We start from the raw sequence: 25457 nt of genomic DNA, 5'->3' as shown, positions 1-25457 counted from the left end.
AATAAGACATTTTTACTTGGCTGGGTGGCTTCACAGTCTCCGGGATTGGCTGATTCTTTCTCTGGGAGCTTGCCGCTGCCAGGGACCCCTGCCCTACAGTTCCCTGGGCCCAGGCTGAGGCACCTCTCTTCCGGTGGTCATCTGATACTGCTGCACCAGCCCCTAAGAATGTGCTGCTCCCTTTCCCCTTCTTGCTGCTGGCATCCCACAAGGCAGCCTTCAGCCAAGTCCAAGATGACTCAGATCTCACCTGCGTGGTTCTTAAGAAACTGTCACATACATTCTTTGTCCTGACGACAATCAGGGAGAACAGGCCACCCAACTCAGCCCCTGTGTCGTGCTGCCTGCCACACCTTGCTTTAATTTTCTCCGTCACTGATCCTCCCTTTCCTAAATGTGTTTAGGAAACACATTTCAAAGTTCTTTAGGTGATCTCCCAGAGACCCCCTAATAAGGCTTTAGGTAAAAGAGGTAGAATGACTTGGGGGTGACGGGAGCTCATGACACGACAGAGTCAAAGAAATCTCTTCTGCAATTTCCCCCACACTCCAGACATTTCATATGCTGGATCTGGTCAAGGGATATGGGTCATGAAAAAGATTCTTTGAAATTTCCCTCAGAACCTCTGCACATCGGGCAAACTCACTCTCGTTTTGGAAATTGGTAAATATTTAATTAGCATCTTAAGAAGTAGCTCAGGAAGAGCCCCACTTTAACATCCTACTATGGTCTGAACCAACCCCATAGGGTTTGTGCATATATCTTGTAGCATCAAATACTGAGAGTTGAGAGTCTTCTAAAATAACGGATTATAAGATTTCACATCAGTGTAAGAAAATCTGATCATAAGATCTGGTCTGCTATATATTTACATCAGGGTAAGCTGTTTTATTGTAGATAAAATCTTAGCTCATAATCTGTATAGTATTTTTCTTAGAGATAATCATAAGTTCCATGAGAGCAGGTAACCAGGCTTTCCAATTCAGGTCCTACAAAAAACATCTATCAAAGAAACTATTTTATGCTAGGCAAAATACCAAGCACTTTTATATAATTTATCTTAAACTGAGATAAGGAAAAGGTTTTTTTAAAAATGTATAACATTATTATGCATATATTCTAAAGTTAAAGACATTATTATTTAGAAAAAGAAACAACTTACCCTGGTTTTCTGGTGCTCTCTCTGGGCCTTCTAATTAAATCTTCCAAATGTTTATTTCTCTCTTCTAAACTGCAAGAAGAAACAACTGAATTTTATGACTAAAATGGACTTTTCTAGGCTAACATTTTGCTAGTTTTATTGGAGGATTTGAGTAGATAAATTTCATGGTGGTCTAGTTCTCTATACATCATCCATCCATCTTGCTTTATGGGAATCTGGAATTCTTTCCAAGCAACTCAAATTATTATTATTATTTTTTGTCTGCGTTGGGTCTTCGCTGCTGTGCGCGGGCTTTCTCTAGTTGCGGTGGCTTCTCTTGTTGCGGAGCATGGGCTCTGATCACATGAGCTTCAGTAGTTACAGCATGCAGGCTCAGTAGTTGTGACTCACGGGCTCTAGAGCATAGGCTCACTAGTTGTGGCACATGGGCTTAGTTGCTCTGCAGCATGTGGGATCTTCCCGGACCAGTGATCGAACTCGTGTCCCCTGCATTGGCAGGCAGATCCTTAACCACTGCGTCACCAGGGCAGTTCCTGAATCTCATTCTAATGAGAAAGTTTATTTGGTACTTGATATGTTTCATTTGGGGGTGCATTCAAAAACTTTTGTGAATAAATTCTAAGCACAGCAATGTTACTTTGCTTGAATACCATGGTAATATCCTCTAAAATTCTTGGATGTTTCTCTGTAATTTCTTTTTTTTTTTTTTTGCGGTACGCGGGCCTCTCACTGTTGTGGCCTCTCCCGTTGCGGAGCACAGGCTCTGGACACACAGGCCCAGCGGCCATGGCTCACGGGCCCAGCCGCTCCGTGGCATGTGGGATCTTCCCGGACTGGGGCACAAACCTGCGTCCCCTGCATCGGCAGGCAGACTCTCAACCACTGCGCCACCAGGGATGCCCTCTGTAATTTCTTAACCTCGCCCCCGCCAAGTCAAAGGGAGTTCTGAGAAAGGAAGATGAAATTCTGGTTGTTCAAGTAGTCCAGACATTCGGCACACTAAACATATCATTGAAGAATGAATGGTCTTGACTTACAAAACAGCACATTTTCCTCTTTCTAGGAGTCTGAAAAATGAACTTAGCAAGCCAGAGAGCAAAATATCAGCAAACGTTTACAAAGTTAAAAAAATTAAGTGTTTTCAACTTACTGTGCAATCTGGGAGTTCGGTATCATGAGCCTTCGGTCAGCACATTCGATAATTTCTTCGCATGATGTAACCTTGAAAAACATTAGCTAAAACAATTATTCTGTGATAAATTCTAGGATACTTATTTAATTTTGCTTTTTAAGAATCTGTACAAGTTCAATTATATGACTCCCATGAATGAAAGTTTTACAATAGGCAGAACATCCTCCTTACATTTTGAAATCAGGAATATGAATACAAATAGAATTGTAATGTGCCTGTTCATCATGCAGAAAAAGTGAAGTGTCAACAAACGGACAACTGTAGCAAGTCAGCTATGACCCACCCATGTAGCGTATGTACCAACCCAGGGTTACAGCCCACTTGGTTACAGTTAATGCGGTTTTTAAAAGGTAAACTAGAACACTATGTTGGCAAGATTTAGAGTGACCCTCAAAATGAAGTAGCAATACTAAGACCTGAAAATGCTGACAGCACAAGGACAGATACACACAATGTGCTTTGCTAGCTTTCAGCTAAAAGGCTAATGGAAGGTCATTATGAAGTGAAAGGAATCAATACAAATGTATTACATCATCCCTCAGATCCTTTTTAGCACCAAAATTCTACCGTTTTAATATTTCACCGTTTTAAAAAGACAAATATTTATGTAAGAAAATTTGTACCTTATTTATTAAGTTGCCTAAATGTCTTTGATACTTGTCATTTTCTTCAATGAGTCTGTTGCGGTGGTCTTCTTTTAACTCTAGAAGATTTCCCAATTTTGCAATCTATGGAGAAACACCGGTAAAAATACTAACCTGGAAACTTCCATGGAAACCACGTGTGGATGCTAAGAACAAATCAGAACAGTGAGCTATACTTTATTCCAATATTCTCTTAACCTAACTTGTACCATAGGTGAATCAAGAGATGCTATGAACCAGGTCCTAGTTTGATTGCCCTTAGAACTGATGAGCAGAAATTAAAACGATGTTTCAGCTTTTCTACAATTTAATACCATGAAACAGCTTTGCAAATAATTAAACGCCTGTTAGTGAATACAAATACTTACTAGCCCCAAATTTTCATTACCTTCTTTCCATATATAAACAATGTAGACATATTTGATTCCCTCTGAAGCAAAGCACTGATGTTGGGCTTGATGATGCATTTTCAGGTTTGATAAATATTCTCAAATATGCATAAATGAGAGTTTTTTTTTTTAAGGTTCTGCTCAATGTATGTCACATTCTGACTTATGGTCCAATTTTTATTTGCAAAAAAAATTTTAACAATTTAAAAATTGTATTTCTAAAAGTGACATCTAGGATTAATAATCAGGAAAAGGTATTCACAAGTCCCTGAACAGTTACCTTAATTTTCAAAGCAATTGTAGAAAAGGACAGAAATGTTCCCATTAAATAACAATGATAATAATGGCCATCAGTCTTCTACTGCTTATTTAGATATTCTTATTTACATATGCTTACGTGTCTGTAGTGAGATACCCTGGAGGAAGCAATGGTAAAACAAATTTGCTGCAGACACAGCAGCTTTCTTGTTCTTTCTCTTTACATAAATATATTAATGGGGACAATATCAAATCAGGGGTTCCAGTCCTCTGACAACACACATTATTTAAGGTAGGGAGTATAGATGTCACCTCAGTTTAACAGACCCAAGGTGAAGAGAATTTAAAAGATTTTTTAAAGGACGTGTCTAGAAGTAGAAAAGACTAAAATCTCTACTTGTCAACTATTAGCATTGGGCTTTTCCCATTCCATTCCTTTGCATCTCCTCACAGCATCCTGGAGGGTGGGGCTCCTCTCTCAGCTTTACATACATACCTCATGACAGCTTACTGAAGCAACATGGAATTCCTTCTCACTTCTGTTGGTTTTTATTGTTTGGTTGTTGTTGTTTCTTTTAATTACAGACTTAATGGCACATCTTGAATTTCTTTACTGTCTTTCAAGATCAAAGTAATAACCCTTTTAAGTCCTCAGATTTTTTTTTTTTTTTTTTTTTTTGCGGTACGCGGGCCTCTCACTGTTGTGGCCTCTCCCGTTGCGGAGCACAGGCTCCGGACGTGCAGGCTCAGCGGCCATGGCTCACGGGCCCAGCCGCTCCGCGGCATGTGGGATCTTCCCGGACCGGGGCACGAACCCGTCTCCCCTGCATCGGCAGGCGGACTCTCAACCACTGCGCCACTAGGGAAGCCCCCTCAGATTGATTTTTAAAAATTTGCTAGCCTCAGATTAAAGAAATAAGGGCAAAGGAGTTCTTAAAGATTGTTTATTTTAGCAATAAAAGAATGCTCCGTAAAAGCCAGTTTGGGGGATTACAGTGAAAAGTAATCCAAACTTTTAAGTTTCTGCTAAAGAGTATAGGGTTTAACCATTTTAAGAGCATAACTGTCATACAATAAACTGCATATATTTATAAAGTGTACAGTTTGATATGTTTTTATCTATGAATACAACTGTGAAACCATCACCGCAATCAACATAATGAACATATCCACCCGCCCCACCCCCACCCTCCGCCACCACAGTTTCCTCTTGCCTCTAGATACCCCTCCCTCCTACCTGTCTGTCCTTCCCTCACTCCCATACTCTATGCCGGCCCCAGGCAAACACCCATCTGCTTTCTGTCATGACTGATTAGTTTGTATTTTCTAGAATTTTATGTAACTGGACAAAGGGGTATTTACTCTTATCTGGCTCTTTTCAGTCAGCGTAATTATTTTGAGATTCATCTAGCTGCACATGTATCAGTAACTCACGCCTTCTTCTTTTTTCTTTTCTTTTTTATCATTTTTAATTTTTTTATACAGCAGGTTATTAGTTTTCTATTTTATACATATTAGTGTATACATGTCAATCCCAAACTCCCAGTTCATCCCACCACCACCACCCCGCGCCACTTTCCCCCTTGCTGTCCCTATGTTTGTTCTCTACATGTGTGTTTCTATTTCTGCCCTGCAAACTGGTTCACCCGTACCATTTTTCTAGGTTCCACATACATGCATTAATATATATTTGTTTTTCTCTTTCTGACTTACTTCACTCTGTATGACAGTCTCTAGATCCATCCATGTCTCTACAAATGACCCAATTTCATTACTTTTTATGGCTGAGTAATATTCCATTGTATACATGTACCACATCTTCTTTATCCATTCGTCTGTCAATGGGCATTTAGGTTGCTTCCATGACCTGGCTATTGTAAATAGTGCTGCAATGACCATTGGGGTGCATGTGTCTTTTTGAATTATGGTTTTCTCTGGGTATATGCCCAGTAGTGGGATTGCTGGATCATATGTTAGTTCTATTTTTAGTTTTTTAAGGAACCTCCATACTGTTCTCCATAGTGGCTGTATCAATTTACATTCCCACCAACAGTGCAAGAGGGTTCCCTTTTCTCCACACCCTCTCCAGCATTTGTTGTTTGTAGATTTTCTGATGATGTCCATTCTCACTGGTGTGAGGTGATATCTCATTGTAGTTTTGATTTGCATTTCTCTAATAATTAGTGATGTTGAGCAGCTTTTCATGTGCTTCTTGGCCATCTGTATGTTTTCTTTGGAGAAATGTCTATTCAGGTCTTCTGCCCATTTTCTGATTGGGTTGGTTTTTTTTTTTAATATTGAGCTGCATGAGCCGTTTATATATTTTGGAGGTTAATCCTTTGTCCATTGATTCATTTGCAAATATTTTCTCCCATTCTGAGGATTGTCTTTTCGTCTTCTTTCTAGTTTCCTTTGCTTTGCAAAAGCTTTTAAGTTTCATTAGGTCCCATTTGTTTATTTTTGTTTTTATTTCCATTACTCTGGGAGGTGGATCAAAAAAGATCTTGCTGTGATTTATGTCAAAGAATGTTCTTCCTATGTTTTCCTCTAAGAGTTTTATAGTGTCCGGTCTTACATTTAGGTCTCTAATCCATTTTGAGTTAAGTTTTGTGTATGGTGTTAGGCAGTGTTCTAATTTCATTCTTTTACATGTAACTCTCCAGTTTTCCCAGCACCACTTATTGAAGAGACTGTCTTTTCTCCATTGTATAATCCTTGCCTCCTTTATTGTAGATTAGTTGACCAGAGGTGCATGCGTTTATCTCTGGGCTTTCTAGCCTGTTCCATTGATATTTCTGTTTTTGTGCCAGTACCATATTGTCTTGATTACTGTAGCTTTGTGGTACAGCATGAAGTCAGGGAGTCTGATTCCTCCAGCTCCGTTTTTCTCCCTCAAGACTGCTTTGGCCATTTGGGGTCTTTTGTGTCTCCATCCACATTCTAAGATTTTTTGTTCTAGTTCTGTAAAAAAATGCCACGGGTAATTTGATAGGGATTGCATTGAATCTGTAGATTGCCTTGGGTAGTACAGTCATCTTCACAATATGATTCTTCCAATCCAAGAATATGGTATATTTCTCCATCTGTTTGTGTCATCTTTGATTTCTTTCATCAGTGTCTTATAGTTTTCTGAGTACAGGTCTTTTACCTCAAGTAGGTTTATTCCTAGGTATTTTATTCTTTTTGCTGCAATGGCGAATGGGATTCTTTCCTTAATTTCTCCTTCTGATATTTTGTTGTTAGTGTATAGGAATGCAAGATATTTCTGTATATTAATTTTGTATCCTGCTACTTTACCAAATTCATTGATTAGCTCTAGTAGTTTTCTGGTGGCATCTTTAGGATTCTCTATGTATAGTATCATGTCATCTGCTAACAGTGACAGTTAGCTTCTTCTTTTCTAATTTGTATTCCTTTTATTTCTTTTTCTTCTCTGATTACCATGGCTAGGACTTCCAAAATTATGCTGAATAAGAGTGGTGAGAGTGGGCAACCTTGTCTTGTTCCTGATCTTAGTGGAAATGGTTTCAGTTTTTCACCACTGAGGACGATGTTGGCTGTGGGTTGTCATGGCCTTTATTATGTTGAGATAAGTTCCCTTTATGCTTACTTTCTGGAGGGTTTTAATCATAAATGAGTGTTGAATTTTGTCAAAAGCTTTTTCTGCATCTACTGAGATGATCATATGGTTTTTCTTCTTCAATTTTTTAATACGTTATATCACATTGATTGATTTGCGTATATTGAAGAATCCTTGCATTCCTGGGATAAACCCCACTTGATCATGGTATGATCCTTTTAATGTGTTGTTGGATTCGGTTTGCTAGTATTTTGTTGAGGATTTTTGCATCTATATTCATCAGTGATATTGGTCTGTAATTTTCTTTTTTTGTAGTACCTTTGTGTGGTTTTGGTATCAGGGGGATGGTGGCCTCATAGAATGAGTTTGGGAGTGTTCCTTCCTCTGCAGTTTTTTGGAAGAATTTGAGAAGGATAGGTGTTAGCTCTTCTCTAAATGTTTGACAGAATTCACCTGTGAGGCCATCTGGTCCTGGACTTTTGTTTGTTGGAAGATTTTTAATCACAGTTTCAATTTCATTACTTGTGATTGGTCTGTTCATATTTTCTATTTCTTCCTGGTTCAGTCTTGGAAGCTTATACCTTTCTAAGAATTTGTCCATTTCTTCCAGGTTGTCCATTTTATTGGCATAGAGTTGCTTGTAGTAGTCAATGATGCTTTGTACTTCTGTGGTGTCCATTGTAACTTCTCCTTTTTCATTTCTAATTTTATTGGCTTGGGTCCTCTCCCTCTTTTTCTTCATGAGTCTGGCTGAAGTTTTATCAATTTTGTTTATCTTCTCAAAGAACCAGCTTTTAGTTTTATTGATCTTTGCTATTGTTTTCCTTGTTTTTTTCATTTATTTCTGCTCTCTTTATGATTTCTTTCCTTCTACTAACTTTGGGTTTTGTTTGTTCTTCTTTCTCTAGTTCCTTTCTGTGTAAGGTTAGATTCTTTATTTGAGATTTTTCTTGTTTCTTGAGGTAGGCTTATATTGCTATAAACTTCCCTCTTAGAACTGCTTTTGCTGCATCCCATAGGTACTGGATAGTCATGTTTTCATTGTAATTTTTCTCTAGGTATTTTGTGATTTCCTCCTTGATTTCTTCAGTGATCTCTTGGTTATTTAGTAATGTATTGTTTACCCTCCACGTGTTTGTGTTTTTTACATTTTTTTCCCTGTAATTGATTTCAAGTCTCATAGCCTCGTGGTCAGAAAAGATGCTTGATATGATTTCAATTTTCTTAAATTTATCAAGGCTTGATTTATGACCCAAGATGTGATCTATCCTGGAGAATGTTCCATGCACACTTGAGAAGAAAGTGTAATCTGCTGTTTTGGGATGGAATGTCTTATAAATATCAATTAAATCTATCTGGTCTATTGTGTCATTTAAAGCTTGTGTTTCCTTATTAATTTTGTTTGGATGATCTGTCCATTGGTGTGAGTTGTTAAAGCCCCCCACTATTATTGTGTTACTGTCGATTTCCTCTTTTATAGCTGTTAGCAGTTGCCTTATGTATTGAGGTGCTCCTATGTTGGGTGCATATATACTTATAATTGTTATATCTTCTTCTTGGATTGATCCCTTGACCATTATGTAGTGTCCTTCCTTGTCTCTTGTAATATTCTTTATTTTATAGTCTATTTTATCTGATATGAGTATTGCTACTCCAGCTTTCCTTTGATTTCCACTTGCATGGAGTATCTTTTTCCATCCCCTCACTTTCAGTCTGTATGTGTCCCTAGGTCTGAAGTGGGTCTCTTGTAGACAGCATGCACATGGGTCTTGTTTTTGTATCCATTCAGCACACCTGTGCCTTTTGGTTGGAGCACTTAGTCCATTCATGTTTAAGGTAATTATTGATATGTATGTTCCTATTATCATTTTCTTAATTGTTATGGGTTTGTTTTTTCTAGGTCTTTTTCTTCTCTTGTGTTTCCCACTTAGAGAGGTTCCTTTAGCATTTGTTGTAGAGCTGGTTTGGTGGTGCTGAATTCTCCTAGCTTTTGCTTGTCTGTAAAGCTTTTGATTTCTCTGTCGAATCTGAATGAGATCCTTGACTGGTAGAGTAATCTTGGTTTTAGGTTCTTCCCTTTCATCACTTTAAATATATCGTGCCACTTCCTTCTGGTCTGTAGAGTTTCTGCTGAGAAATCAGCTGTTAACCTTATGGGAGTTCCCTTGTATGTGATTTGTCATTTTTCCCTTGTTGCTTTCAATAATTTTTCTTTGTCTTTAATTTTTGTCAATTTGATTACTATGTGTCTCAGTGTGTTTCTCCTTGGGTTTATCCTGCCTGGGACTCTCTGCACTTCCTGGACTTGGGTGGATATTTCCTTTCCCATGTTAGGGAAGTTTTTGACTATAATCTCTTCAAATATTTTCTTAGGTCCTTTCTATCTCTCCTCTCCTTCTGGGACCCCTATAATGCAAATGTTCTTGTTGTTCATTCTTTTTTCTTTATTCTGTTTCACGGCTGTGAATTCCACCATTTTGTCTTCCAGGTCACTTATCCATTCTTCTGCCTCAGTTATTCTGCTACTGATTCCTGCTAGTGCATTTTTCATTTTAGTTATTGTATTGTTCATCTCTGTTTGTTTGTTCTTTAATTCTTCTAGGTCTTTGTTCTTTAATTCTTCTAGGTCTTTGTTAAACATTTCTTGCATCTTCTCGACCTTTGCCTCCATTCTTTTTCCGATGTCCTGGATCATCTTCACTATCATTATCCTGAATTCTTTTGCTGGAAGGTTGCCTATCTCCACTTCATTTAGTTGTTTTTCTGGGGGTTAATCTTGTTCCTTCATCTGGTAGAAAGTTCTCTGCCTTTTCATTTTGTCTATCTTTCTATGAATGTGGTTTTCGTTCCACAGGCTGCAGAATTGTAGTTCTTCTTGCTTCTGCTGTCTGCCCTCTGGTGGGTGAGGCTATCTAAGAGGCTTGTGCAAGCTTCCTGATGGGAAGGACTGGTGATGAGTAGAGCTGGGTGTTGCTCTGGTGGGCAGAGCTCAGTAAAACTTTAATCTGCTTGTCTGCTGATGGGTGGGGCTGTGTTCCCTCCCTGTTGGTTGTTTGGCCTGAGGTGACCCAGCACTGGAGCCTACCCGGCTCTTTGGCTGGGCTAATGGCGGACTCTGGGAGGGCTCACGCCAAGGAGTACTTCCCAGAATTTCTGCTGCCAGTGTCCTTGTCCCCATAGTGAGCTACAGCCACCCCCCACCTCTGCAGGAGACCCTCCAACACTAGCAGGTAGGTCTGGTTCAGTCTCCCCTGGGTTCACTGCTCCTTCCCCTGGGTCCCGATGCACACACGACTTTGTGTGTGCCCTCCAAGAGTGGACTCTCTGTTTCCCCCAGTCCTGTCGAAGTCCTGCAATCAAATCCCGCTAGCCTTCAATGTCTGATTTGCTAGGAATTCCTCCTCCCGTTGCTGGACCCCCAGGTTGGGAAGCTTGACGTGGGGCTCAGAACCTTCACTCCAGTGGATGGACTTCTGTGGTATATAAGTGTTCTCCAGTTTGTGAGTCACCCACCCAGCAGTTTTAGGATTTTCTTGTGATTGCGCCCCTCGTACCATCTCATTGCAGCTTCTCCTTTGTCTTTGGATGTCGCGTATCTTTTTTGGTGAGTTCCAGTGTCTTCCTGTTGATGACTGTTCAGCAGTTAGTTGTGATTCCAGTGCTCTCGCAAGAGGGAGTGAGGGCACATCCTTCTACTCCGCCATCTTGAACCAATCTCCAACTCACCCCTTTTACATTACTGAGTAGTATTTCAGTGTATGGATGTACCACAATTTGTTTATCCATTTATCTGTTGATAGACATTTGAGTTGCCTTCAGTTTTTGGCTATTATAAATACAGCAGCTAGGAACATTTGTATAAACATAGGCTTTCATTTCTCTTGGGTAAATAAAACACCTAGGAGTAGAATGATGGTTAAGTACATGTTTAACTTTTTAAGAAACCACCAAAACGTTTTCCGAAGTGGCTGTAGCATTTTACATTCCCACCAGCAGTGGATGAGACCTTCAGTTGCTCTGTATTCTCACCAATCCTTGGTATGGCCAGTCTTTTTAACAGACATTCTAACAGGTGTGTAGTGGTATTCACTGTGGTTTTAATTTGCCTCTTAATGATGCTGAGTTTCTTTTCATGGGCTCATTTGCCATCCATGTATCTTCTTAGTGAAGTGTCTGTTAAAACCTTTTTGCCCATTTAAAAAATTTGGTTGTTTGTTTTCAAGGAGTCTTTATATATTCTAGATACAAGTCCTTTATCAGATCTGTGATTTGCAAATATTTTCTCACAGTCCATGACTTGTCTTTTCATTAAGAGCTCATTATTTTAAAGTTTAAAAAAGTATTTCAAAATAGAAAAGTTTTGGAAGACAGTCTATTAAAATCAAATCACTGGAAAATTCTAAAACATTTTTCTGAAAGCATATCAAAAGGCACTTTTTAATGTAGACATAGAGAATGGACTTTAAGACACGGGGTGGGAGGGGGAAGCTGGGGCAAAGTGAGAGTAGCATTGACATATATACACCACCGCATGTAAAATAGCTAGTGGGAAGCAGCCACATAGCACAGGAAGATCAGCTGAGTGCTTTGCGATTGCCTAGAGGGGTGGGATAGGGAGGGTGGGAGGGAAGATATGGGGACATATGTATGCATATGGCTGATTCACTTCGGTGTACAACAGAAACTAACACAGTATTGTGAAGCAATTGTACTCCAATAAAGATCTATTAACAAAAAAAGGCACTTTTTAATAAACAAGGTCTAACAAGACCTCCTCCAACACTGGGGTGCCTGAGGGATGAGAGCAGGTGTGGCAGCACTCTCTCCCAGCCCCCCGGTCCCCTTCCCTGAGGGGTCTGCCCGTGAGTGCCGGGGCCATGGTGCAGATGCAGACCCACAGAAGTTGGGATGGGCCTTGTCAGTCATCTAGGAGAAGCAGGTTCCAAGGGCAGGGTGGAGTTTGGTGGAGGAAGAGCACCATGCCTGGCCCTGCCCAAAGCAACATGCACTTGACCGTAGTGGAGGAAGTCCTCTTGGAAAGCTGCCCCCTGCACTGTGAGAACAGGAGGCACTGAGAGGCAGCAGAGCAGTGGCTGCTGGTTTGAGAGGTCTGCTGGGTCCAGGCGGGCTGCTCAGATGTGAATTCCTGTAGAGGAGGAGTTCTTAGCTTGGGTCCCCTCTGTGGTCTCCCGTATTATAGATTTGTGGACATAGTTCCATGTTGATAATATATGGACTTGCCCCAATATATTATGGGACACTGAAATCCAAATCACTAAAGAAAATGAGGTCAGCATATCATGTATTAGTTTCCTGCTGCTGCTATAACAAGTGATCACAAACTCAGTGGCTTAAAACAATGCACATTTATTACCTCATAGTTCTGTCGCTTAGAGGTCTGACAGGTGTCTCACTCGGCTAAAGTCAAAGTCAGCAGGGCTGGTCCCTTTCTGAGGCTTTAGGGGAGACTTTCCAGCTTCCAAAGGCTGCACACATTTCTTCAGCTTGGGTCCCTCCCTGTCTTTAAAGCCAGCAATGCTACGTCTCTCTGTGACATTGCTGGGAAGATTTCTCCACTTTTAAGGATAATTGTGATTAGACTGGGCACATCCTGATAATCCAGGATAGTCTATCTTCACACTTAAAGGTCCTTGATTTCATCATGCCTACAACGTCCCTTTAGCCATAATTGCTAGCTTCCTTGTTTCATTAAGGGATGCAAAGTCCCTTTTGCATGCTCCCAGAATAGGGCATGGACATCTTGGGAGGCCATCACTGTGCCTATCACACCCCTGAGAGGGGCACTGAGGGCTGCTGTGACCTGAGGTACAACAGCCTGGCCTATACAGTCAGGGTATCTGGCTCTACCTAGTTCATGATTCCAGGTTTCCTAAGAGGCTTTTGCTTGTCTTACACTCTGCTAGTGTCAACTCACAGAGAAAGTGTGTCAAGGTAGCTAGGGGGAACCTACTGTATAGCACAGGGAGCTCAGCTTGGTGCTCCGTGATGACCTAGATGGGTGGGATGGGGTGGGGAGGGAAGTCCAAGAGGGAGGGGATACATGTATACATATAGCTGATTCACTTCGCTGTACAGCAGAAACTAACACAACATTGTAAAGCAATTTTACTCTAATTAAAAGAAAAGAAAAGAAAAAGTGTGTCAAGGTGGAAATAATACCATGACAGCAATGCATCAGTCATCATTATGAACAGTCCTGGAGACTGGGATATCTGAAGGCTGGCTGATTGATTGATTCCCCAATTCTTTACACAAAGGTTTTGAGATTGAATATATGCAATAAAATATAAATTAAAAATAAACAGGGCTTCCCTGGTGGCGCAGTGGTTGAGAGTCCGCCTGCCGATGCAGGGGACATGGGTTCATGCCCCGGTCCGGGAAAATCCCATATGCCGCGGAGTGGCTGGGCCCGTGAGCCATGGCCGCTGGGCCTGCGCGTCCAGAGCCTGTGCTCCGCAACAGGAGAGGCCACAGCAGTGAGAGGCATGCGTACCGCAAAAAAAAAAAAAAAAAAAAAAAAAAAAAACAATTAAACCAGAATGTACAGAACAGATAAAGAACAACAGACGGATATGAAGCCAGTTAAGCACCGAGCTACAGCACCATGCTTTTGGAACTAAACTTCCTGGTAGCCAAAGCAAACAGGAACCTGGTCAGTTACATGATTTTCATTTTCATGCGATGAAAACACACCTGTTTCTAAGAAAAGCTTTTCCTAGTATGCCTGAAGTCTCAAAGGACGCTCTCATCCAAGTGGCACTAAGGGAAGCAGCAATCTTTTTAGAACAAATGGAAAAAGATGTTTCCTAGGACTGTTGAGGGCATAAAACACCGAAACACAACTCATTAAAACAAATCTGTGAGGGCCAAGATAGCGTGTTCCAAGCAGCAGCTTTCTGGTAACAAACATGATCCAGGTTGTGACTCAATAAGTATTGAAATGAATATATAAACAACACGCACACAGAAAATGGAATAGAACATGATAGAACATGAAACTGGTGTTACTTCTGTGTGTGGGCATATAGGTATCCGATCAAGATGTAAAATGTGTTTTTACTGTAGGTTACTGCTAGAGGAATGACAGGATGGCACACATAACCCTTCAGAGATACAGGAGTCCTTACACACGCTCCTCCTAAGAGCTGGTCGGCAGATAGATTGAGATTATATCCTCTGAAAAGGGTCTGCAGCGCAAATATTGTTTCTTGCACTGGCTTTAGAATAGGATTTAGGGAAATCAGAACCAGGAAGGTGAGGAATAGGGTCAGAGCATCAGAGGAATGCCCAGGGAGCTTGGGAAAACAAGGAAATAAGTGGTAAGGTTGACATCTTCTCTGGAAACCAAGGAGCTGGGGTTCCACCTGGTGGGACAGCCCTCTCACTTGTATGACCTGAATCCTAGTGAACCCAGACCCTTCCTCAGGAGACTGGTCAGTAACACCAATGTAAAGTACACTCAAGGTGATACTGTGCCCAAATCCAGGAGCTGACAGGTATGGTTCATAGTTCAGAGGGATCATGAGACAAGGGACTACAGTTATTTTCTTTTGGAATACTTAGAAAAATTTTCCTAGAGTAGTAATTTTCTGCTTTACATAATTGTTTTCTTATTTTTATGGCTAGAGGACATAACATGAAAATAAAAATAATTATATATATATATATGTATATATATGATGCTTCCTTCTGAGTATTTCTTTTTAAGTTAACAAACTTCTAATTTCAAAGGCTACCAAAATAATAAATTAGGTAAATGGGTTTTTGTTTTTTGCTTTTGGCTGTGCTGGGTCTTCATTGCTGCGTGCGGGCTTTCTCTAGTTGCAGCGAGCAGAGGCTACTCTTTGCTGTGGTGCACAGGCTCTAGGGGCGTGGGCTTCAGTAGTTGTGGCACATGGGCTCAGCAGTTGCAGCTCACAGGCTACAGAGCACAGGCTCAGTAGTTTCGACGCACAGGCTTAGTTGCTCTGCGGCATGTGGGATCTTCCCGGACCAGGGCTTGAATCCGTGTCCTTTGCATTGGCAGGTGGATTCTTAACCACTGCACCACCAGGGAAGCCCAAACTAGGTAAATGTTTTATGTAATATATAGAGTGCTAAAGCGAAGTCGTATATTTTAGGATAGTATTTTAGTTTTTTTTTTTTTTTCGGTACGCGGGCCTCTCACTGTCGTGGCCTCTCCCTTTGCGGAGCACAGGCTCCAGATGCACAGGCTCACTGGCCGTGGCTCACGGGCCCAGCTGCTCCATGGCATGTGGGATCTTCCCAGACCGGGGCACGAACCCGCGTCCCCTGCATCGGCAGGCGGATTCTCAACCACTGCGCCACCAGGGAAGCCAGTATTTTAGTTTTTAATCTTCAACTATTCTACAATAATGGTTAAAGGATATCTTCTATAATACTGGTTAGAGAATAGCTTTTTTTAAAAAAATATATTTATTTGGCTGCGTTGGGTCTTCGTTGCTGTGCGCAGGCTTTCTCTAGTTGCGGTGCACGGGCTTTCTCTAGTTGCAGTGAGCAGGGGCTTCTCGTTGTGGTGGCTTCCCTTGTTGCAGTGGCTTCTCTTGTTGCAGAGCACAGGCTCTAGGTGCATGGGCTCAGTAGCTGTGGCACACGGGCTTAATTGCTCCATAGCACATGGGATCTTCCCGGACCAGGGCTCGAACCCGTGTCCCCTGCATTGGCAGGCAGATTCTTAACCACTGCACCACCAGGGAAGTCCAAATTAGGTAAATGTTTTATGTAATATATTGAGCGTTATAGTGAAGTGGTATATTTTAGGATAGTATTTTAGTTTTTAATCTTCAACTATCCTACAATAATGGTTAAAGGATATCTTGTATAATACTGGTTAAAGAATATCTTATTTTTTACATGTATATGTATAACTGAATCACTTTGCTGTTCACCTGAAACTAACACATTGTTAATCAACTATAGTCCAATATAAAATAAAAATTAAAAAAGAATATCTTATTTTTATAAAAAGGTTCCTATTTTACAGAAGATGGGATCTAGGAGGAACTTGAGGGGGTCAATCTTATTAGCCCCCCTTGAACCCGGAATGTCAGTAGTGTTAACTGGACTCTTGCCTCTTCCCTCTGACCATAACTGACTTTGGTGTACCTTACCAAGGCCTTATAGGACCAGGAGACAGTTTGCACTTGAAAGTTAAACATCCAGCTGGCTAGAGCCAGCAGGAAGGCAAAGCTGGGGTCCTGTCTCAGGATGGAGGAGGTCAGGAGGTTCCTGGAACAGCCAACAAGATCAGAATTGTGAAGAAGAACCAAAGGCAAGGGGTCAGAAGGACCACAGGAGCAGTACCTGAGAAAGCATGAGAGGAGGTGCAAGCCACCAAATTTAACTCTGGCAGACCCAGTCTTCCTGGCCTAGAGTTCCCTGGAGAATGAGGAGTGAGCCTTCTAGAGCACACTTCGGCATTTCAAAACCAAAGAACATAACTAAACCCCTTTTTACTTTGGAAAATTCCAACACACGTATAAAAGTAGAGAGAGTAGTATAATGAACCTCCATGTACCCATCACTTAACTTCAACAATTATCAACATTTTTCCAGTATTTTTTCATCTGTCTCCAACTTCCCACCCCCCACCCTCACTCTGCCACCTTTTAAATTTCTTGGAGTATTTTAAAGCAAAGCTAGCCATCATGTCAGTTCACTCATAAACACTTCTCAGTATGTATCACTAACAGACAAGGGCTTTTAAAAACACAATGATACCACTATCACATCTATTAAAATGTGTCCCCTGCATTAGCGGTTTTCTGCTGCTATCTCACGAATACCTTTGTGAAGTGGGTGTGTTCAAGCCAGGATCTACACACGATTTGTCTCAAGTCTCTAACCTCTGAGTCTAGAACAGCTCTTCCTCTCCTCTCCCTCCCCTTCCTTGTGCCAATTGTTATGGATTAGAATTTCTCACGTTCTGGATTTTTATCATGGTCAACTTAATATGGTTCTTTATCCTGTCAGCTGGTCGTGTGGTCTAGAAGCTTGCTTTAAGAACAGGCGGTTCAGGTGAGAACACCTCACGCACAGTGCCCCGTTCCCTCCTGCATCCCGTCAGGGGCATGTCTCACCTTTCATGCGGTTGAGGCAGACGAGGGGGCTCTGGTGTTGGTCATTAACGGGTTCCTATGAGCCTTGAACTTACAGGTTTTGGCAGCCATTGTAATTGCCTGGATTCCTTATTTTATTCAGGGATGCAAAATGTAATTTTCTGCAGGTGTGTCTTCTCTTGCTTTTAATAGCTTACATTCTTCCATGAAGACCTCTCCCTCATCAATTATTTGGTTTCTCTGAGATACGGTTTGTACAAGAAAGTCTGCAGCACATGTTAAAAGCGACACAGTGTGTCTGAGCGCTTCCGTTTGTGTCCTTTTCCTCACTCCAGCTTCCCACCTGGGGAAGATCAAGGTCCACTCCCATCCTTTTTATGCCTGAAGCACTGAAACTGGTGATGGAGCCAGAGCTTACTGCATGCCCTCCTCTCATCCGCCCACTAACAGTCCGGTCACCGTCCTCTGTGCTTCTCCCACCAGGACGCCATCGGTTCCTCCTCTGATCTCCTCTGTCGGATGCTTGTCACTGTATATCTCTTTTTAAAAAATGTTCCCTTTAGTCCTCGTAAATAATTACGTATGTATTGCATCTACTTTTCTAGATTCCTTGGAAGCAGGACTCGGTTTTTTTAAATAAATTTATTTTTGGCTGCATTGGGTCTTCTTTGCTGCGCGTGGGCTTTCTCTACTTGTGGTGAGCGGGGGTTACTCTTCATTGAGGTGGCTTCTCTTGTTGAGGAGCACGGGCTCTAGGCGCGTGGGCTTCAGTAGTTGTGGCTCACGGGCTCTAGCACGCAGGCTCAGCAGTTGTGACTCACGGGCTCTAGAACGCAGGCTCAGCAGCTGTGGCTCAAGGGCTTAGTTGATCCGTGGCACATGGGATCTTCCCAGACCAGGGTTCGAACCCGTGTCCCCTGCATTGGCAGGCGGATTCCCAACCACTGCGCCACCAGGGAAGCCCAGAGCTCATGTTTGATTTATCTTTCTATCTTCATAGTGACTAGCCCTGCTTAACCTTTCTGTGGGAAGTCAACAATTACTTATTTAATGAAAAAAATGAATTAGAAAAGAAGAAACCTTTAAGCCCTCACCACGTTGGACTTTTTTTTCTCTCTTAAAGATGAATGGGTATGTAATGAATTTAGTACAGAATGCCAATTTTAATTAATTTATCATTAATTAATAATTAATTTTAATTATTTATTTATTTAGTTTGCCAGACTGCTCGGCTCGCAGGATCTTCGTTCCCTGGCCAGGGACTGAACCCGAGTCCTTGGCAGTGAAAGCACTGAGTGCCAACCACTGGTCTGCCAGGGAATTCCCTGATTTTTAATAATTCAGAAATATGATGATAGACTTCTCTATTAAAAAATAAATTATGTTAACCACTTTTTAATTAAGGTGGGATCCAAATGGGCTGTAACTCTCTAGATACCAAGATATTTTTATGTTCTTCCCACGTATTTTTCCTGTTTTATCTGCCTTTATCTTAAATTTTCCAGCTTTATTGAGATATAGTTGATATAACACTGTGTAAGTTTAAGTTATACAACGTGTTGATTTGATACACTTATATATTGCAAAATGATTACCACTATAGCTTAGCTAACACCTCCATCCCCTCACATAATTACCATTTTCCTTGTGATGCCTTTATCTTTAGATGCCATCTAAAGTATGAGTGCCATTTTCCAAAGCACATCCCTTACTCATGATTGCTGTAGACACCTGCTGCTGTAAGACTAGTGGTAGCATATGCAACAATATAAATGTGCCCCATCCACTATGAAAAACTGCACATATTTGAAAATTTCTGCATTTTGAAAGAAAAAAAAATCTGATTAAACAGAAATCAGGTGGGACAATATTTAAAATTTCAAAACCTGAAAATGTAAACTTCAATTGTATATTTTTGTGGGTGAATAATGCTGCTACTATGCCAGTGTGTGACCATTTCAATGAGCAAAATTTTTGAAGGTTGATAATTTCCTGAACTTGTTAATAAAATGGTGTTGTATATAAAAATGCTAGCAAAGCAACAAAAGGTGTTTCTTACCAAGAAATCAAGCTCTTCATTTAGGTTGTGGTACTGATCCAGTTTGGCTCCCAGTAAGACAGGTACCTCTCCGACATTCTTGGCTTCATTTGAATCCAAGTCTGTAACCTGAGATGAAACATATTTGTACTCACTTCCAGTATGTTCACACTCCTTGGAACATTTGACAATGAATATGTTATTAGTTTAACCATCAGAGAGATCTCCAGTGGTTTCAATAACAGATGTGTAGAACTTGGAGTCAGAATGACTTCAATGTTAAGTATCTAAAATTGTATTTTTGTATGTTAAAGACAGTACATAGTAAATGTTTAACTCACCTCTGTAACCTGATCTTGAAATGATTTTTCATTAGCAATTAACTCTCTGAAAGCTGTGATTCTGTCTTTATGTTTCAGTAGCTAAGGAAAAAAGCATTTTCTATTTCAGAGGAGAGAAAATAAAACTACATTCCGTAACATTTATAATAAAGTCACCAAACCATGCACAGTCCAATCCCTGGTCTCCAAAGGTGTCTTGTTTTTAAAGCGCTTGTGTAGCAGAGAGTTCACACAGCAGGCCTGAGACTGCTGTTCTTAGAAAGGCCTGCTCGCCAGACTGCCCTCTGACTGGCATCTAGGAACTTGGATTGTGGGAGGGTTTCCATCATTTCCTGATATGAAGGCTCACTGTGCCTAACCTATTTGTACAAAGAACATTTATGCTGAACACCCCTTTCCTTCGGGAGGGTCTGGAATTTTGGTACGTGGCAGGCAGAGGGCACTTACCCAACCAGCCTCCAATCAAAACCCTGGACACTCAGTCTCCAATAAGCATCCCCGGGAACATTTCACGCATGCTGCACAGGTCACTGCTGGCGAAAGGGAAGTGCACCCTGTGTGACTCACTGGGAAAGGACTCTTGGAAGCTTGGATCTGGTTTCCTCTGGACTTCGCCCTACGTGCTTTTTCCCTTTACTGATTTTGCTCTGTATCCTCTCACGGTAATAACACATCATAGCTGTGAGAACAACTATGTGCTGAGTCCTGTGAGTCCAGTAAACCATTAAACCTGAGTGTGGGCTTGGGATCTCCAGAGAGCTTATCCTAATATTCAATTGTTTTTACAGCCAGGCTATTAAAATTCTTCTTTAAAGAAAAAAAATTAGCCAACTTTTTCTAGATGCAATTTATAGTCATTTCTTCTTTGTTCATTTGTTTGTTCCATGTAATAACAATAAATCATAACATTCAATATTCTAACTCCTCCAAATATTAGTGAAGGCTGCACAGAATTTTTTTTTTTTTTACTATGAACACTTTCCAAAAAAGAGGAAAAACTTTAATGGACGCCCATGTAACTATTATCCAGTTTCAACTACTAACAGTTAACGGTCAGCCTTGTATCGTTAATACCCCAGCCACTTCCTCCTCCCTGCAACTCCCTTCATTGAATCAAATTACACGCATCATATTATTTCATCTGCCAGTATTACAGGAATGACACAGAAATTTACCAAGAGAACATAAATATCTGAAATGGTATTTTTGTAACATCCTGCTCGAATCCTCAACTGGGCTTATTTCTGAAGACTAGTTTAAGAAGTGGAGGCCAGTAATTTCTTTGCATGTCTGTTTATTCCTTAGTCCTTTTCTCTAGAGGTTAGCTAAGAGACAGAGATTCCGCAGAATACCTGCAACAAATTTTCTAGCCACCTCAGTTCAGAGAAGTCATTTCCTGATAATGCAGCACTGAAATTGAATCCCAGATTTAAATACATTTTTATTCCTTCAGCCAGATAAATTAGTCACTTCTGTATTCCTTTCAGATTAAAAGCACACACCTTCACGTCCTGTTACCACTTTCTCTGTATAACTGACTCTCTTCATTCTCTCTCTCCATCTCTGCACCACTACATCAAGAAAAGAATGATTGAAGAAATTCCAAGAGCCTCTTCCCTTACCTTTGTCCCACTTGAGAAATAAAATTTGTTTTCAATGTATTCATTATTCCAAGTGATAAAGTTTGTAATCACTATAGAAATGTCAAAATACTCTCTTCTTCAGGAATCAGTAGTACCATACAAAAGTGAAAAAAATAATCATACCAGTTTTTTGGTAGATGAATGAGATTTTCTAATACATACTTATGTTATAAAACAAGTCAAATGTTGAACAGTGTATCTCCTTAGTGAGGGCCAAAGTAAAGCTAATCTTGTCCCCAAAAATAATTCTTTAAAAAAAATCCAAAATTTTAGGAGCCTCTTTATACTTTTACATGACCTTTTTCCTTGTCTTTTTTTCACTAAAAATGATACAATTTTTAGAATGAAGAATACATACAGTACCTCTTTATCTAATTTCTTCTTTTTAAGATGAAAACTCTTCCATTTTTGTAGCATGATATCATTAACTTTCTCACTCTCTTTGAAATGTCTGGCATCGGGATTGGTGATGTCCTAAGGGTAACATTTTGAGAAGCTATATTAAAAAGTTATCAGTAAAGCTAAAAGGAGGAAGGAAAGAACACAAATGAAATAAATCTCCCTTCCAAAATAAGTGGCTAAACAAAAGGAGATAAAATCATATTGAACTCAATTCTTCACTTACTCATCATAAGCCATCTAATAAAGAGTTAATGTGGAAAGAATTCATATAGATTCACACTTGTATGTAAATTGTTATTGGGCCAAATTAGTATAATCACTGGGAAGTTAGTAACTACACATGCTTATATACTTATACATACATCTGCTCTCAGCCTAGTCAGTTTACAAATCCAAATTTTAGACAAATTGTTATACCTGACACCAGAACAATCAGACATCCTCAACAATACTGAAACTCTAGATATTTCAGTGGCACCCACATTCCACAAGAATGAAGATACTTGTACCAATATAACCTAAGGGTCAAAAGTGCATGCATTACAGTCAGTTGGGTTTGTATCTGAGCTGTCTGTCACTTAACCATCTGAGTTCTGTCACTTAACCACTTGACTTTGGACAAGAAACTCAATAATTCTGAGCCTCGGTTTGTTTTTCCGTGTTAGAAAAAAAAAAGTCTGATAATGTAAAAAAGGGTGTAAGAATTGAATGAGATAACCCATGAAAAGCAGACTCAACTTAAATGCCTCCAAGGACAGGTTGGGAAGTCAGCAAATAGTTTTTGAGTGCCTGGTAAGGGCTTACCCTGCATTAGGCAGAGGGCATCTGACATATCGGGTCTCTGATCTTGAAGGCTTAAGCAAACAGATATTTGTTTGGCCTGGGATGAGATCTACTAAGAAGAGGGCTGATGACTCACTCCCTGACTGAGAGGTCTTGTAGAGAAGCAGCAGCCAGCAAATAAGCCTGAGAAAGAACAGCAGCCTCCAGTGAGACGAGAAAAGCCAAGCAAATATGATAAGGAAGCAGATGTCTGAAGGGGCAAGGTGGGGTGGAAAAGGTTACAGCAAAGAAGAGTTTGTGCCATATTCAAATTCAAATATTAAAGACAAAACTTCAGGTGGATACAGTCTATGGGCCACCACTTTGTGACCACTGCTAAAAATGCTTAGCTTGGTTTCCAGCATTCAATAAATGCTAGTGTGCAGCAAATTTTAGCTAAAAGAAAGTAGGAATAAAGGTTGTGTTGGATCAGGAACATCGCAAACTCATGTCCCCAAATTTTGGCTCAGAGGAGTGCACTGAAGCTCAAAGAAATGTACAATGATCAGAGGGAAGAGGAAGAAAGACAGCTCAATAACTGAGAAGCTATCAAGCGTCATATACGCCCTTAAAAGGTTCTCTCATTCAAATGTAGTGTTTGCAACCTCCCAGCGCAGCAGCAAGTATCATTTCAGCTAAGGCTGAGAAAGGAAAATTTACTTGGCCAGGTCACACAGCAGTGAGGTGGTGAAGCCATGCCTTGAATTCACCAGACACTAACTTCATTTTTCATTCTACCAATTAACGTACACAGCTCTGCACTGCCCGACCCCTGCCCCAAAGCTGTATTTTTAGATCGGGTAAACAGCTCATTTGTGTGAACAATCTCTCATCACAGGCTGCCCTGAAGCACAAGACTATTACTCTGAGGAAGTTTTCCTGAAATGTGGAAAGCACTGAGGGAAGGGTTTTGCCTCAAGTTTTTATTTTTTTAATCTTATTATATTACCTTACTATAGATTTGTGGGAATTAGGTGTTGAAGAAAGAAGCAGTGGGAAGAAGGAAGGGCTGATTGGTTGGTTTAAGGATCTGTATTTTTACTTCCATTTTTTTTCTTTCACAACTTAATTGTCCAACCTTGATATTTCTTCTCCCAGGAAAAATATGATTTTTTATAATTACCTGGCACATGAGAAGTCGTACCATCAGAGCCAGAAGATTGCGAATTTTGGAAGTCAGCTGTGAAGTTCTCTTCACGTCTGGGGGATTCGGGCTTTCTCCTTCACAAGGTGAGTGATTCAGGAACAAATTAGAATGTATCATCTTTGCATCCTACATGTACACAATTCAGATTTGTCACAATAAAGACAAAGAATCTGGATTACTTTTTAGGTAAAATGCTGAATAAAATACCACTCTTAAAAACTCAGAGCAGTGGTTCTCAAACTTTTTGATTCTCAGGATGCCTTCATACTCTTAAAAATTATTGAGGATCCTCAAAACTTTTTGTTTACTAGGTTATAACTATCAATACTTATTGTATTAGAAATTACAATATTTATATTTATCAGTTATATCAATATTTATTGTATTGAAATTACAACTGAGAACATTCAAAAATATTTGTTTACTAATTCAAATAACAATAAATCTATTATGTGTCAATGTAAGTAACAATTTAATACCAAGTTAGCACATTTTCCAAAATGAAAAATTAGTGAAGAGTGGCAGTGTTTACACTTTTTGCAAATATTTTTAATGCTAGCTTAATAGATGATAGCTGGATTCTCATATGTGCTTCCCACATTCCATCAGCCCTGAAAAGCAATTACACTACCACATGTCACATAGCTTCTGGAAAACTCCACTGTACACTTGTGAAAGAATGAGAGTGAAAAAGGCATTAATGTCTTCGTATTTATTACCATGAAAATGCTTTTGACCTCAAAGATACTCCCAGAACACACTCTGGGAAAATGGACCTAAAGGTAATGAAAAGCAAAACTAAAAGCAGAGTAAAGAAACTGATTAGTCAAGATAGAACAAGGAACTTCATTGCTTTTTAAAGAAGAAAGCTCAAGAAAAAAACTGTATACTGGATAAACTTCTGCACAGTTACAGTAATTTACTCAGCATTTACTAATTCAAAACTTGCCATGATTTGACTAACAGCTAAACTAAAGGTCATCTTTGTTTAGGTTAGTGGTTCTCAAAGTGTGATCCCTGGACCAGAAGCATCAGTGAGATCCAGAATCTTCTTAGAAATGCACATTCTCAGGGCCCGCTGCACACCTACTGAATCAGAAAATCTGGGTGGACCCCAGCAATCTGCATTTTCACAGCTGATGCTGATGAATGCTAAAGTTTGAGAACCACACTGGCTTAGATAGTCCTTCCTTCTTTCTGGAGAAAAGATCACAGAGAGAATTTTTTAATAAGAGAACAATATTTTTCTGAGTCATTAAAAATAACAGAATTATTTACTTGCAAGCAATACTTATACTGATTACAGATTCATGAAAGAGAGTCCCCTAAGGACATCTTCAAGCAACAGATCAGCTCAGCCTAAGTTATTACGACAAATATAAAAATAAACATACATTTTTGTAGTTTAGATTAGCCTTCTTTCTAAGTAGTCAGAGTTAATAAGATTGTACACTATAAATACTTTAAGGCAGGCCTACAAAACTGAAATAGAACAGATATGCTCTGGCTTGTGAAGATTATCACTACCAGGCCATGCTTCTAGGCTGTCTGCCAAAAAAGCCATTTGAACTGCAAATACAAAATTACAGCCTTTCCAATCACATTGATATGAGGCTCTCATGTTGTTTTTAATGAATGTTAAGTAGATATATCATGATGATCATTTTGCTATACAAATATCACATCTTTATGTTGTATACCTGAAACTAATATAATGTTATATGTCAACTACATCTCAA

General features: G+C 40.1%; 1 protein-coding gene across 1 annotated transcript in view; it reads right to left on the bottom strand.

Moving 5' to 3' along the window:
- Positions 1–2308: 2308 nt before the first annotated feature.
- The window catches only part of CAGE1 (cancer antigen 1), a gene marked incomplete at its 3' end in the record, with an annotated part of 35894 nt that continues 12745 nt past the window's right edge, over positions 2309–25457 (bottom strand). Inside the window, exons 3-7 of the mRNA XM_082848350.1 lie at positions 23695–23844; positions 21711–21821; positions 19385–19492; positions 2978–3082; positions 2309–2383 (exon numbers count right to left, since the gene is read on the bottom strand). Of these exons, the coding sequence (XP_082704476.1) occupies positions 2309–2383; positions 2978–3082; positions 19385–19492; positions 21711–21821; positions 23695–23844 (549 nt within the window). The remainder of the gene's footprint in view (positions 2384–2977; positions 3083–19384; positions 19493–21710; positions 21822–23694; positions 23845–25457) is intronic.

The sequence above is a fragment of the Leucopleurus acutus genome (assembly GCF_964270905.1).
Source record: "Leucopleurus acutus genome assembly, chromosome: 10".
Lineage (NCBI taxonomy): Eukaryota > Metazoa > Chordata > Mammalia > Artiodactyla > Delphinidae > Leucopleurus > Leucopleurus acutus.
Note: the sequence above shows the minus strand (reverse complement) of the source record. Positions and strands in the feature narration are given on the sequence as shown.